Here is a 15,000-nt window from a genome sequence, read left to right as displayed (position 1 = left end):
CTCTCACAACAGTCCACTCACCAGCCCTCTCACAACAGTCCACTCACCAGCCCTCTCACAACAGTCCACTCACCAGCCCTCTCACAACAGTCCACTCACCAGCCCTTTCACAACAGCCCATGCATCAACCCTCTCAAAACAGCCTAAAAATTGCCCTCTCCAGACTGCATCTGTGCATCAGAGAGGGGCCTTTTCACTCTATCATGGGCATAATGCTCACAGCCCTCTCAGTAAAACTTGACTCACCATTCATACAGAAAACTTCACTCACTGGCCTACTGTGTGTTATCCCACTCAACATCACCTCCAAACACAAATTTTTGGCAGGCTAATTATTTGTATTATTCTTAAGGGCTAAAGTAGAAATGACATAGTTCAGAAAATGTACTTAATGAGCCATAGCATGAGCTTCTGGAGCTGTATACCTAACACAAACAAGTCAAAAGAAAGTAGGTAACTGAAAGGTTAGTAATAGTAAAATTTGTACTCCATATATGAACTTTCAATTCCCTAGAAATTATAGCATCAAATATACATGGGAATAACAAGTGAAATTGTTAGCAAGTTACCAGTAATATTTATCTCATCAATGCAGGAGTTAATAGGCAAAAACCTCATTCCTAAGATATTTCACAGAAAATCATAACATACCCTAAAACAGGGTGCCTTGGACCATTGATAGGGTGACTTGGATCATTTTGACCAATGAGAAAATGAAACCCTATTGAGTATCAGTAACAGATATTATTTACATTAAATAGAATAAATTTAATTACTTGGTCTTGGACAATTAAAAATTGAGCCTTGTTGATTAACACCAACTTTCTATTATTCATCTGCATGCTAACTGCAGTATGAGCATGAATTTAGCTGGCATAGATGACTATTATCCAGGCATCAGTGCACAGCACAAGTTACATTTAATTGTTCAAAAAAATGACTATAAAATAGATCATTCCTGCTTCCCACTGTCCCACCCCCTCATTTAGTCATCTTACCTGCAATGTCATAAGGTTCAACACTAAAATATTAATCATTTGATGCACATTGATGAGGTTTTTGAAGCATTTATTCGATTCTACTTACATGTGGATATGCAATCATTACATTATCATGAAAGTTTTTTGATGCATGCAAGTCCACAACCATAAATTAATAGTCTATTGTGGATGAAATATTTCAAACCTCTTCAAGCTGCATGATGTTATAACAAGAAAATTGTACAGAGTGTAGGTACAATTGTACCAATACAGTACAGTAAGGGTTACAGTGATAGCTTTAATTTGATGCCAGGTAAAATAATACCAGCTTTGTAGATTTCATTGGCCAATGCATAGGAAAATTGCATCCAACACTTCTAGGGTCAAGAAGAAAAAATCTCATCCCTCAATGTTGTTTGCTAGCATCATATCACCACCATTGTACTTACAGTCACCAGGTAAAAATTATATCAAAATGATTTTTCAAAATATTATTCATTATTTCAATAAATACAAGTTATTCATGCCTGAATGTCATGCTGCCTGCAAATACACTATTGTTTTCATCACAAAAACAATGACATCAATTGTTCACCATTCTTAGCTACAATTCACCATTCTACAAGCTACAATGTTTACAATGTTGAAGCATGTCAAAAAGTATCATAACTGAAAAAAATTAAAAGAAAATTGAAAATAATATTTCTGCAAATTTCATGACCTTAGAGCATGAAGATTAACCTTGGAAAGTGAAGCCACTTTATTTGTTTGCATCAAAAATTCTGGATGAAAAATGTCTCCATCAAATGAAGTTTTTAGAGTCCTCAGAAATCTTAATGTCATAAAAGGATAGACACAAAATGGTAAATATTGATCTTGAGACAGATCTTACCTGAAGTTACCAAGCTAACTTAATCTGCATTTAGATGTGTGAAGATTTTAAAACCTGAAATGTCTAACAATTTTTCATCAATATTATCCCAAAATTTATGATTTGATCACATCTATCTTCCACAAAAAATGGTTTGGAACTGCATCCAAATGGCTGTATTTGGAGTATTGTGGTTGCATATCAGATAACATTCAACTGAACAAACCCTAACTGGAAAATTGGGCAGCGGCAAAAGCCACCTGTGAGGCTGTGAATCGGTCTTAAATGCCAGTGAACACTAAACAGGATAAAATGCCTGTGAATTTGGCCAATTTCACCCATACTAGGCCTATTGCCCTTTTCTAAATTATTTAGTTAAAAATAAGAAAAACAGCCTACTAATTTTAGGTTCTGGTACCTGCAATTTTAAAAAATCACCCATGAAACAATAGTTTTTAGCTAAAATTTTAGGAAACTTTTGCACGATATGGCAAATTGGAAATAAAATCTTGAATACATGATAGGAAGTATAGGCTAACTAAACTAAACCTAAATTGTATCTAAAATGTGTAAGTATTAGTAAAGTAGGTAATTACCTACCTAGGCTGGATAAATTGGAAGGAGTGGTTTGAAACTTATTATATTTAACTCATTCACATTGTGATTGTGGAAAAGTTAAAACCATGTAATTATTAGAGTTCAGCAATATCAGCATTTATGTAGGCTAGTCCAAATCTTGTAAGATGAAATTTAAACAAACGAACGTATTTCACGGTATTTGGAACAAACGTACCAAGGTGGCTACTGTATTTATTGACTGACGAGTCTAATTAATTAGCCTACCATGATTCAATTTTAACAACCAGCCTACCAAGAGGAGATGGTTCAAAAGCTACTCTAATATTCTAATAATACCGGCAACCCGCAAACATAATGCATCGCCCTGAACAATATTTAGTATTTAAAGTCACGGTACTTGTCTCTGAGAAAATATCATTGAGACTTAGACATTCCAAATCCTGTTTGAATAACGATGTGTGAATGAGATAATGGGCGTTTTTTCGTAAGTAATTCGGTACTCACCTGAGCAAAAACACTGCTGATATCGGCCATCTTGAAGCGGTGACCACTAAAACAATACGTAATGGGCTAAAACAATTCAATCGCGCTCAAATCATCATAAGATTTTCCCTTTTCTCACAAATCTACTCTGCACCGGGGATTTCATTCAGCAAAGGCATCGTAAACGGAAAACTAAGAAGCAATAACTTCACTTGTTACTAGCGCAGCAACACAGGCGAAACTAAAATTCGGAACAGAATGAGAACGTAGGAAAACCGTATTATTATACACATTATTCCTTCTTTCAACAAAAAATCGATCTAGAGATAGCATAATTCAGAAGAAAATCTATTTATGCATTGAATCAAACTCATCCCCATCTATTTAAGTGTATTTATTATTATTTTGTGAATATTCGTTTTCAGGTTTTCATCTAAAAGCCAACCAGTAGACGACAAAAGTGGCTTTGGTTTTCTGTTGAATTAAACCGTTTTCTTATTTAAAGGAAAATTCACCAGCACTAACTGCTCAGTATCAGTAGCTGTACCAGATACAACACTCCTGAAATTCGGAAATCCGAAAATTGCGGAATAGAATAGAATAGAAGTGTAGGAACTGAAGAAATAGGCCGTGGCCTGTTGCCGATTCTTGATTTTTTCGTGACTTGATTCACAAGGGATCCGGCCTTTGTAACCCGATCTTTCAATAACTGACGATTGATTGAGATAGCTGCTGGACTTATTACCTAGCTCCGTAGTTTGCTAGGCATTTTAGGACCGAACATATGCTCCTGCTCCTGCATAGCTTCGTCTAGTCTGTTCTTGAAGGCGTTCATACTAGGAGCGTCAACGATGCTGTCAGGGAGGCTGTTCCACGTGTCGGTGACTCGAAGCGAGAAGAAATGTTGTCGCATGGATGTCTTACAACGCATTTTTTTAGTTTATAGCCGTAGCCCCTGGTGTTGGTTGCTGCTGTCCACTGCAACTGCTCACGATTATCGTATTTTTTATTATCACAACTATAACGATTATCATTCCAGTATGTAGCCTCAGCGTGAACTGTTGATTATTATTGGTGTGATTTTTGGGCATAATGCGAATGTAAAAATGAAGTAATCTTTTATTGTTGATATGATACACGCAGTAAATTCATCTTGGGTTCTGATCAATACGGATAAGCACAGTTTTTTTTACCTTTTGTTTGTAGTAAACTACACGCAATTATCTTAACTGCATCTTCCAGCGGCCACGAAAATTTGATCTCATCAGTTTCAACAGATACAGAAATATTTAGTCGTAAACTATAGGTATACAATAATCATTCGAGTTACGCGTAATTGAACGTATTCAAAATGTAATATTTTTTAATGTCTCTGTCCAAAAAATATTCGTTAAATAATTTATGTCTCTGTCCATAAAATATAAGTTACAGGTAACGAAATTTTCTACTTCGTTCATGTCATTGATTAACGACATAAAAAAATTATTTTGTAACATTTATGACACTCGAACTCACAAACAACATCATCAGCGAAATATATCACGTATGATACTGAATGATCCACTGACACTTGACACACTAAAGCAATTCAGAAGACGTGCAAACTAGAAACAGAGTAAGGGTTAGAATCAGTAAGATTAGAGCAGTGACTTGAGGGTTCGAAACTCGAAAGCCGCAGTGAAAATTGGCATGGATGCCGGGTCGTTAAGAATCAGCAACAGGCCAACACGGTCTAATCTTCACTGACACCGCTATAATATTTTATTATGGTAAGACCGGAAGTTTATTGACGGCCGTTCGCAGCACTGCAGCCTAGCGCCGACTGAGCTCGCTTGCACCTGCAGCATCGAGCACCGCTGCACTCCTGTTTACTGTTGCTCGCTCCCTTATAACTATTGCGCTCACTCCTGTTAACTGTTGCGCTCACTGTTAATTAACTAATGCTCGCACTCCTGATAACGGTTACGCGCACTCCTGTTTACTGTTGCGCACTCCTGTTAACTATTGCGCTCACTCGTGTTAACTAATTCTCGCACTCTTGATAATGGTTGCGCGAACTCCTGTTTACTGTTGCTCGCTCCTGTTAACTATTGCGCTCACTCGTGTTAACTAATTCGCGCACTCTTGATAACGGTTGCGCGCACTCGTGTTAACTATTGTGCACTATCCTTTTAATTAACTAATGCTCGTACTCCTAATAACGGTTGCACGCACTCCTGTTAACTATTACGCTCACCCCTCTTACCTGTTGCGCTCATTCCTGTAAAGTGCTGCGCGGACTCCTTTTGGCCTTTGCGTGCATTTCTGTTAATACTGCGCGTAATCTTATCAGCAGTTTCACGCATTGTGGTTGACTTGTTCGCACAGTATTGTAAGCTCTTAATTGCGTCGGATTTTATGTGAACCCCTGTTGGCAGAAGCGAGCTCTCCTGTAGGGTACTGTGCGCTCCTGTTAGTTCTTTCAACCAATCCGATTGTATTGCTTGTAATCACGTTGGCTTTGCTTGCACTCCTGTTAGCTCTGGCGTTTAGCCACGCAATTGGCTCATGACTAGATGGCATTAGTGGCCAGTAACAATAACGTTAATTTATTGATGGGAAAATTTCATGATAACGTTTTTTTGTATTATTTGCTTATTTATTAAACATGCGAGTAATTGACCGTACGGAAGCGAGGTCTGTTATTTAGAACACTTCTATTAAAAGTCTTTCAGCATACACTCTGAGGAATGAGTGAGTCAATAGAAAAAAATAAAATTTTCCCATCTGTACATCTACTGATCTACAGATCTACCGATCTGTAGGTCAACCCTAGTCGAATTTAACCCGGCACAAAGGGGGGTGAACATTTTTTGTCCCTGCTCGTGGACAAAAAAGTGCATCAATTTTTGGACAATGCTTCAATAATTATTCAGAGTATGTTTCAGCAACTCCTGAAAACAGAAGGTTACAAAGTAGGCTGCTCTGGAGAGTGTGTCGCGAGACCCAGCGTTATACTCACAAAAATGACTGTATCAGATTGTCCAAATTGTTACACACTTTCATACCCACAGCACGAGCTCAGGACGGACGTACGCACTGATACGCTCCTTGGCTTATTATATGGGTTAGGATGCCCTACTAATGAGTCATCCTGATATGTATATAAATTTAGGCTCTCATAACAGTATTTGATTGTGTTAATTAGAGTGTTAACAACTGTGTCAATTGTGACACAAACTAGTGATAATAACTGTGTCAATTGTGGTACGAACTAATGTAAAAACTGTGTCAATTGTGACACAAACTAGTGTACAAAACTGCATCAATTGTTACACAATGTAGTGTAAAAACTGTGTCAATTGTGGCACAAAATAGTGTAAAAACTGTGTCAATTGTGACACAAACTGGTATAAAAAAACTGTGTCAATTGTTACACAAACTAGTGTAAAAACTGTGTCAATTGTGACACAAACTAGTGTAAAAACTGTGTCAATTGTGACACAAACTAGTGTGAAAAATGTGACAATTGTGACGCAAACTGATTTCATTTCAGTGAGCGTGTTGCAAATGGTAATTTATTGTACTGCAATATTGATGTATTGCTTGTGAGATGTTTCTTTTAATCTTGTGCGTTTAATATTGAAGGTTAACCTGGAGTCTGAGATCAACATAACACATCAGGTTAGACCGGCGGGGTGGTTAATTGTATAATGGACTGGGGACGGATTTTTCGTTGAGATTAGCTTAAAATGCGTTGCTAACACCATTCGAATAAATTGCTATATTATTCTTCCCTAGAACAGATAAAATGATGATAAGGTAACGATCGAAAAATGATTAATTATCTTTTTAAATTTAAAATAAGTCTAAATATTCAGTTAACTTTGAATTATATATGAAACACGCTAGAATGCGAGCAAATAATTTCATTGAAAATCGGCTCCTACAGTTACTTTTGTAAGAGTTAGAATAACTGTCATCCATAATCATACATTTCATTATGATATATATTTTGCATTGTGATGTTCCTATCGTTTTCAGAGATAATTGTCATAAAAATTGCTGCCCCAGGTGAGGCTCGAACTCACAACCTCGGCATGGCCAATACTGTCGTATAAGTACCGCGCGCTAACCGATTGCGCCACTGGGGCTGATTTTGACAAGGATAACCACTTGTTATAGTTTACTATTTATTAACAAAACTTATTTACTGTTGCAAGAGAAAACTTGTAAAGGTATATAAACTTGGTTCTCTTTGACATACGAGAGTTAAATTCATCAGCTGGCCCATGTATACCGTTCTTCTCAGAGTCTGCTGAGCACCATTTTCTATGAAAGGAGTTTAGGGGGGACTGAACTGAAGAGCGGCATACCTGCGTGCACTTACTACTTTTTACTGATTTTATTGTTTACTCTCCGACTATTTGAAAAAGTTTTTTTATGAACTGTGGCGTGATAACATAATAAGTTAATTTCTTTATGTATGTTGGTTAATGTTTAAGAAACGCCTGTCAGTCCTATTCTGCTATAACTTGGCACAGATGAGTTTATGTTTATATACGTAATACAGTTACACCCTTATATAAAACCGACTAAGTGCACATATCCGTTTGCATCTCTTCTATAAAAGTTAAGTGTTGCGGCTGCTGGTAACTGAGATCAACAAAATGATGTCATTTAAGTCTACAAATAATTTTAATATATTATTTTTATTTTTATTCCAAGCATGCCTGCCTTATTTATGCACTTGCTTCTTCTTCACCATGAATTTTTGGAGCAAATCTTTAAATCAGTGAAAACTACATTTCTATTATTAATCTTCAGTAATTTTCCAAAATATTTGAGATAACTTTCAAATTTCTCCCCATACAATAAATATAATGAATTCCAGGCCATCACACATAAAGTTCTCCCAGTCATCGGTCAGATTAATTTTAATCATTAGATTTTTTAAACTATTCACCGAACGTACGTCCGGTGACCCTGTAACTTTGGACCTGTAACTTTTTTTGCAACAATTTGTTGGACATTCTGTGTGACTCAAAAGTCCACGGCTCCACAGTCCACGCCGGATCAGGCGAGTGACGCGCCCGATGGCCGACGCCAGCAGGCCTCCCAGCGCTGGGTTTTTCCACCCAGATCTGGGTTTTTTGGCCGTCACCTGGGTGTCTGGGCGTATTTTTCTTTGAAATGACAANAGTTTTTCTCAAATTATTGGCTGGGAGCCCTGGACAGCACGCCACACAGCGACAGCAGTGGTATTCTAACCACCGTCAAGTGTAGATGTCTTATATGTGCTATGGCTTTGCGGTTGTTCACGCTAGGAGCGAATTGCTGAAATGAATCAGTGAATTTATGTCAGAAATGTTGTTAAACAACCTCTAATAGAAATAGATGTTGTGACGTTTCAGACAAATGCAATTTGTTCAAAGGGAAAATATTTAACATTTATTTATTTTCGTGGCGGGTGCTGCAACGACTCAGTTTGGTTGACGCTGTTCCACCAAATTCCATTCGAACACTTGCTTCCACACCTTGTAACGGCGAGAGCTATACGCTACTGTTTCCGCTCAACTTTTGTCACTATTTTATAAATATTATGCTCCACTATGGTGCATTTTTTCTTTAAGCATGCAATCCCATGAAAGTATATCAAATCAAGCTTATGGCTTTAGTCGGAACGTTCGCCTGACTCGATTCGAAGAACTGACTATAGACGACAGGGGTCAGTAGATACATTGGTCACGACAGTTAGTAGTGCATTTCCTGTTATGACTCAATGGGAACTCAATAAGGAGTGTTGTGGAGTGAGAACCAAACATTTTAGTCTATGACTCAACTTTGAGAAGAACGTGACGAGAGCTCTGCGCTCATGGCTTGGGGCAAATGTGGACCTTGAAAGCTGTGGTACATTAATAAACGCCGCAAAACAAGCTTTAAGGCGCGAAACAACCGTTTGTTTTTATTTCTTGAAAGTTAATCTTTTACAAATCCATTTAGTTATGTCATTTTTATTAATTGATATGTTTTTTTATAATTTATTTTACAGGCTTGTGTTGACTTTAGTGCATATATTGACTTGCTGAAGCTAAACGCAATGCGGGCTATAGGTTGCTTCTTGCTAGCGGTGGCGCTGCTGTGCTGGCAGGTTACGGCGGCAGGTGAGTTGTTGGGAGGCAGGTTACGGCGGTAGGTGGGTTGCCGGCGCCGTAGCTATTAAACTAATAAACCTCGGCGCTGGGTCACCGAGTCCGTTGTATAAATTTTCACATAAAGAGCACATAACTGTGGCTAAATTTTTATGTTCTCTATTTTCTGCTAAATAACGCAAGTTTGTGTGGGTCAATTACGCGTACACCAGATTCGCTGTTATGTTATTATGCCTTTCCTTTGCAATCAAAACGCTGAATTCAAATAAGGGATCCAATTTTTTTTTTGCATTTATAATCCAATGACTCGCAATTAAAAGAAACATAAAAAGTCCTTTAACATGTATCAAATAGCCCTGTCACAATCTTTTAACCTTATTAATTATTAAGTTAAACGCTCAAGAGCTTACTTTAGTTTACAAGCTCAATGACAAGTTTATACACGAAACGGCTAAAAATCTAACATCGCAGTTTAAGGCTGATATGGCATGAATTCCTTCATTCGTAAGTCGGTTGATTCAAATTTCATTCGTTATGTTTGGTCTTGTAGGCCAAATTGCCCGTTTTACCGTTACATTTTGGAAACGCAGTGGATCTAAAAATTCAACCGAATCCGATATTTCATGTCGATGGACATAAAATCGGTCGAAGGCTGCAAAAAAAATTGTTGATCAGTTGAAAGTTTATAGTCCGGATGGTCGTGACCCCGACCGCAAGAATGTTCGCCAGGTTTGTATTATCCATCCATATTCTTTAACAAGTTATTAGTTATGTGAAACACACATATTCCTTACATTGAAATTCTCGTCCATTGTTGTAAGTCTTTCGATGTTGTTCTTCTATTGCATTGTCTAATGTTCATTACACTTATCATCAAATAATTTCAGTGCAATATTTGCTGTTGATTCATTCGAACTCGCGTAATTATTCCACGCTCAATTGCAGAATTTTGTTTTTCTCTGAAAGACGATGTAGAAAATGATACTATAGAAAAATCTTTGCTAGTCTTCCATTCAAAGAATAAAGCCACATGAGCAATTGAATGGATCGTGTATTGTATTTTTATAGAGAGCTTGAGAAATCTGCATGCGTGTAATGCAGTTGCTTGTTAGCGCTGCACAAAACGCTTCTTTTGTGTCGCATTTCGTGTGCGTGACGTGCTGCTGCCACAGCTCCATTGTATCATTGTAACTCAAGTATCATGCACTTCACACCCCGCCAGAAGATTGTAGTGCTCAACCTCTAATGAAACCTTCATGAGTGCTATTCGGTGCCGCCATACGATATGTATTCCATCTATTTGCATTAATAATTTTAATATTTCGTATTAATGTATTGCGTTCTAATACTTTGAGTCAACGATTTGGAAACGCTACAATATATACAGTTATAAGCCCGACGATTCTATACTCATTGAGAGGCTAATTGGTAAATACTTAGTACCGGCGTTCAAACATTTTTCTTCGGATGCATTAACCATCGTTAATGCCATTCACGTCTTAAATGATGGTAACCCATTTAACCTCTGTAGATATTTCGTTGAATTTTAATTTTGCTATAAATTTGTCCACAGTTGGACAAATCAGGGTGTGCGTTGCTGGCCGCGACGCGGAGACGGCGTGCCGGAAGATGGAAACGCGCAAGAATCCTGTACCTCTGTCCTGCTTCGTCACCCAAGACAGGTCAGTGCTACGAATTTATGTGCGAAGTGCAACGAGAAAATTCTATAACAATTACCCACTTTCTGCCCAAGTTACAACTTTTTTCAATTGCGTTGGACGACACAAATCTATGGGGGCTGTTAACTTTTTGTATTGGACTAAGTACAAACAGATACATGTAAATCCGTAATCCGTTTTTTTTAAGTAGGATGCATTCAAAATTTTCAAGTTGACACGCATGAAAAAAAATGCCGGCTTCATTTTGCGTGTGAATTAATGCCCTATGAATGGATTTTAGCCGTTTTCTACCAAGACGTAATTAAATTCAATTGGTCAGTTTTATTCAATTTTTTATTCGGAATCAATTCCATCACGACTCTATCTTCACGCCTAGAATAATATTGTGTTCTAATTAAAGAATAATATCTGCATCTTAATTTAGGCGCTCTGATGCCTTACACTTGGTAAGTGACCACAGCTTGTTTTGACCCTACTTTGCATGCCGTTGTGGATGTTCGGTCCCTGGTAATATAAAATAGCTTGCACTTCAGGTGGCTGGTAATTTGCGTTATTATCCTCGTCAGGTACGACTGCCTCCTGCGGTTGGTGACGAAGGAGGCTGACGTGACGGTGGTAGGAGCAGAAGACGTGTTCCTGGCCAAGGAAATATACTACGGGAAGGTGCAAATTATTGGACAGACCCGAGCAGTGCACAGGAGAACAGGTAAATGTCTGAAATAAACTGAAAGGTGCCACTGCAAAGGCTTGGGATGATTAGATTTATTAGGTGACGTGAAGCGATGATTTATTAGGAAGCCTGAACCGATGGGATTTATTAAAAAGCTGTACCGACGGGGTTTATTAGGGAAGCGGAACCGTGCAATGTGATTTATTGTAAGAGACCTAAAGTGGAGGAATTTATTAGGGAAGCTGAACCGATGAGATTCATCAGGAGACCTAAACTGGTGGGATTTGTTAGGGGAGCTGAACCGATGGGATTTATTAGAGCTGAATTAACTGATTTATTGTGTAGAATGAATTACCTTTATTGATTTACGGTGCAGAATCGACGCGGTATGACGGCGTGGCCGTTTCAAGGTCTTAAACATATATATTTTTCAGTGCATTAGAAAAACTCAAAAAAGAATTGTTGCACTTGGAAATTACCAAATCGGGGATAAATATTAAACTGAAATTCCTTTTTATAGCTGATTTGGTTTGGGCCTCTTTTCACCATCTGGCAACTCTGGCTAGTTATACTAACTCCTAAGGGCTCATCATAAGTGTGAACGACTTCATCCTCATGACCCAGTGCATGCTTGCATACGGGCACAGTAGTGGCAGCCAATATAATTTTCAAATTCAAACCGTCACTTATTACTAGACTACTGGGCCTGATAATTAGTTACTGAGTCCTTCCGTGTTACTAGTTAAAGAGTTACTGAGACCTTCCGTGTAAGTTACTGGGTCCTTCCGTGTTACTAGTTAAAGAGTTACTGAGACCTTCCGTGTTACTAGTTAAAGAGTTCTGGTCCTTCCGTGTTACTAGTAAAGGAGTTACTGGGTCCTTCCGTGTACTAGTTAAGGAGTTACTGGGTGCTGTCGTGGCCAGTAGCGCCTACACATGAGGCCAACAGCCAGCACGGCAAATAGTTCCTGCGTTTTGTTTGAATGTTGTGCTGGCCTTTAATACTGTCTCCGTGTACAGGCACCTTTAAAATCGTACATAATCGTAAACTAAAAAGCGAAATGATAAGTAAAAAGTAATATATAATAATATGAATTGTTGATGTGCCATGCCCTATGACCAGCTTAAACTAACAATCGAAATGATGAGTAAAGACTAATGAGTAAAATATAATAATAATAATTATTGATGTGCCATGCCGTATGACCAGCTGCTGGAGATGAAGCAGCTGAAGCTGTCGTGTGGGTCCGGTCTGATCTCGCCCGAGAACGACCTGAAGGCCGTGTCTAACTTCTTCGGTCTCGCCTGCCTGCCTGGACGATGGGCTCCTGACAACGAAACTGACGCCGCCCTCAGTCAGTAACTCGTCTGTACACATGATTTATTTCAATAACAATTTGTTATTGTTTAGTTCAAATTTCATTTATTCGGATTGATCAACATTTATTCCAAAGCGTTCACTTTGGAACGCGAAAAATATGTAATACCTTATTGTAGATATAATTTATTTCAATTACAGTTTGTTATTTTTTAATTACAATTTGATTTATTCGGATTGATCAAAATTTATTCCAAAGCGTTCACTTTGGAACTCGAAAGATATTTAGAACCTTCTCTGTAGAAATAATTTGTTTTATAAATGTTGCATGAAAAATAAAGTAAATTTATTCTAATTTACATGAAGCGTTCACGTCGTATATCTTAAGAGGTTCAGTGTCTGACGTGCACATTAGTACACTCTTATGACCACACATCACGAAGTGCACATTAGTACACTCTTATGACCACACATCGTCACGACGTGCACATTAGTACACTCTTATGACCACACATCGTCACGACGTGCACATCAGTACACTCTTATGACCACACAACGTCACGACGTGTACATTAGTACACTCTTATGACCACTCATCGTCACGACGAGTACATTAGTACACTCTTATGACCACACAACGTCACGACGTGCACATTAGTACACTCTTATGACCACACATCGTCACGACGTGCACATTAGTACACTCTTATGACCACACACCGTCACGACGTGCACAATAGTACAATCTTTTAACCTCACATCGTCACGACGTGCACATTAGTACACTCTTTTAACCACTCTCATCGTCACGACGTGCAGAAAAGAAGTACCCGAACCTGTGCTCGATGTGCGCGAACCCTGCCGAGTGCAGTGACGAGGATCAGTACTCGGGGTACGTCGGGGCCCTGCAGTGTCTGACGAAGGCGAACGGTGACGTGGCCTGGACCAAACACGACGCTGCTGTTGACTTCTTCAACAGCACTGAGCGGGTGTGTGTCATTTGTTTATTTATTGTATATGATTTAAATAATAATTCTAATCCTAAATTCATTGTTTGATCCAGATAATATTTCTATGAGCTAATTGTTAGCCTAACTGAAATATAATTTTTTATTATTTATTATGTAGACAATAGAGATGCTAATTCTGGTCATTAATTTTCTGTCTAATTGAGATAATTAATTTGACGCCTAAGACGACAATATAAATTTATTTTTTCCGTCTTTCCTCCCGGGGAAAAAAACAATGTTCCTGATCCCTTCTTTATTTTTCGTAGTTAAATTTTTAAGCAGGTAGGTAGTTTACACGTTGCGAAACACGCTAATATCGCCTTATAAATTAAAAGACAGTTTTTATCGACAAAATTTTCAACGTTATTTTATCGAAAATTTAACAAAAGATTCGGATTATTTCAGATTATTCTTAATTTTCACATGTAGTATTTGAATTTTTGACTAAAATATTCGGATTATATTATATTATTCCCAATTTTTGCATGTGATGACAGATTTTTTGCTATAAATAAGTTAACAGTTTGTTCCGGTGTCCAGCTGGCAGAAAGGGCCCAGTACGGTCTCCTGTGTCCCGATGGGTCGGTGCGGGACATTGACCAGCCTTGTCCCTGGGCGTCCCGGCCCTGGGACGCATGGCTCACCAGGACCGGTCACGAGTTAGTCCCTAGATAATTATTATTATAATTACTAAGTCCCAGTTCATAAATTAGTCCCAGGAAATTGAGTCTCATGTGATATCGGAATCCCAGTTAATAATGCAGTCTCAGTTCATAACTTAGTCCCAGTTCATAACTAAGTCCCAGTCAACAACTAAGTCCCAGTTCATAACTTAGTCCCAGATAATTACTGAATCCCAGTTAATACCTTATTCCCAGATGATTACTGAATCCCAGTTAACAGCTCAGTCCCAATTAATAACTAAGTCGCGCGGCGTTGGCAGCTCGGTATCGTTTCGAGCCAGTCGCATTAGAAACGACGGGCACATTCGGTGGAACGACTGGTCCTTTAATATCAGAGATTGGCCGTCGCATTACGGAATTGTCCGGCGAACGTAGAGAGACTCTATGGTTGGAGCAAAGGTTGGGTTTGGCTGTGCAGAGAGGCAATGCAGCTAGCATTCTAACAGCGGTCAGAGAAAAGTTCGACGTGGGCCCGCTCCTCGCTCGCGTCACAGCTCAGTGACCCTCGGAGTCGGTGTAGGCCACCATCAGAGGCGTTAAGGTCGGGGCCCTGATCATTGACATGAAACCATTCCCTGTTTTTAATTAATAAAATC

The 15,000-nt window shown here is 38.6% G+C and overlaps 1 protein-coding gene and 1 non-coding gene across 2 annotated transcripts in view; one reads left to right on the top strand and one right to left on the bottom strand.

The window, feature by feature from the left end:
• Nucleotides 1–6,958: 6,958 nt before the first annotated feature.
• On the bottom strand, nt 6,959–7,046 carry Trnai-uau. The gene is given in 2 exon segments: nt 6,959–6,994; nt 7,009–7,046. It is a non-coding gene; the product is annotated as a tRNA-Ile (tRNA).
• Nucleotides 7,047–8,930: 1,884 nt separating this feature from the next.
• LOC108669493 (transferrin) overlaps nt 8,931–15,000 on the top strand; it is a 10,375-nt gene continuing 4,305 nt past the window's right edge. The window contains exons 1-7 of the mRNA XM_018156841.2: nt 8,931–9,056; nt 10,618–10,726; nt 11,290–11,429; nt 11,770–11,795; nt 12,604–12,748; nt 13,531–13,700; nt 14,262–14,380. Coding sequence (XP_018012330.2) covers nt 8,993–9,056; nt 10,618–10,726; nt 11,290–11,429; nt 11,770–11,795; nt 12,604–12,748; nt 13,531–13,700; nt 14,262–14,380 — 773 coding nt within the window. The 5' untranslated portion in view covers nt 8,931–8,992. The remainder of the gene's footprint in view (nt 9,057–10,617; nt 10,727–11,289; nt 11,430–11,769; nt 11,796–12,603; nt 12,749–13,530; nt 13,701–14,261; nt 14,381–15,000) is intronic.

Source organism: Hyalella azteca, unplaced genomic scaffold (genome assembly GCF_000764305.2).
Source record: "Hyalella azteca isolate HAZT.00-mixed unplaced genomic scaffold, Hazt_2.0.2 contig3593, whole genome shotgun sequence".
In the NCBI taxonomy this organism is placed as follows: Eukaryota; Metazoa; Arthropoda; class Malacostraca; order Amphipoda; family Hyalellidae; genus Hyalella; species Hyalella azteca.
Note: the sequence above shows the minus strand (reverse complement) of the source record. Positions and strands in the feature narration are given on the sequence as shown.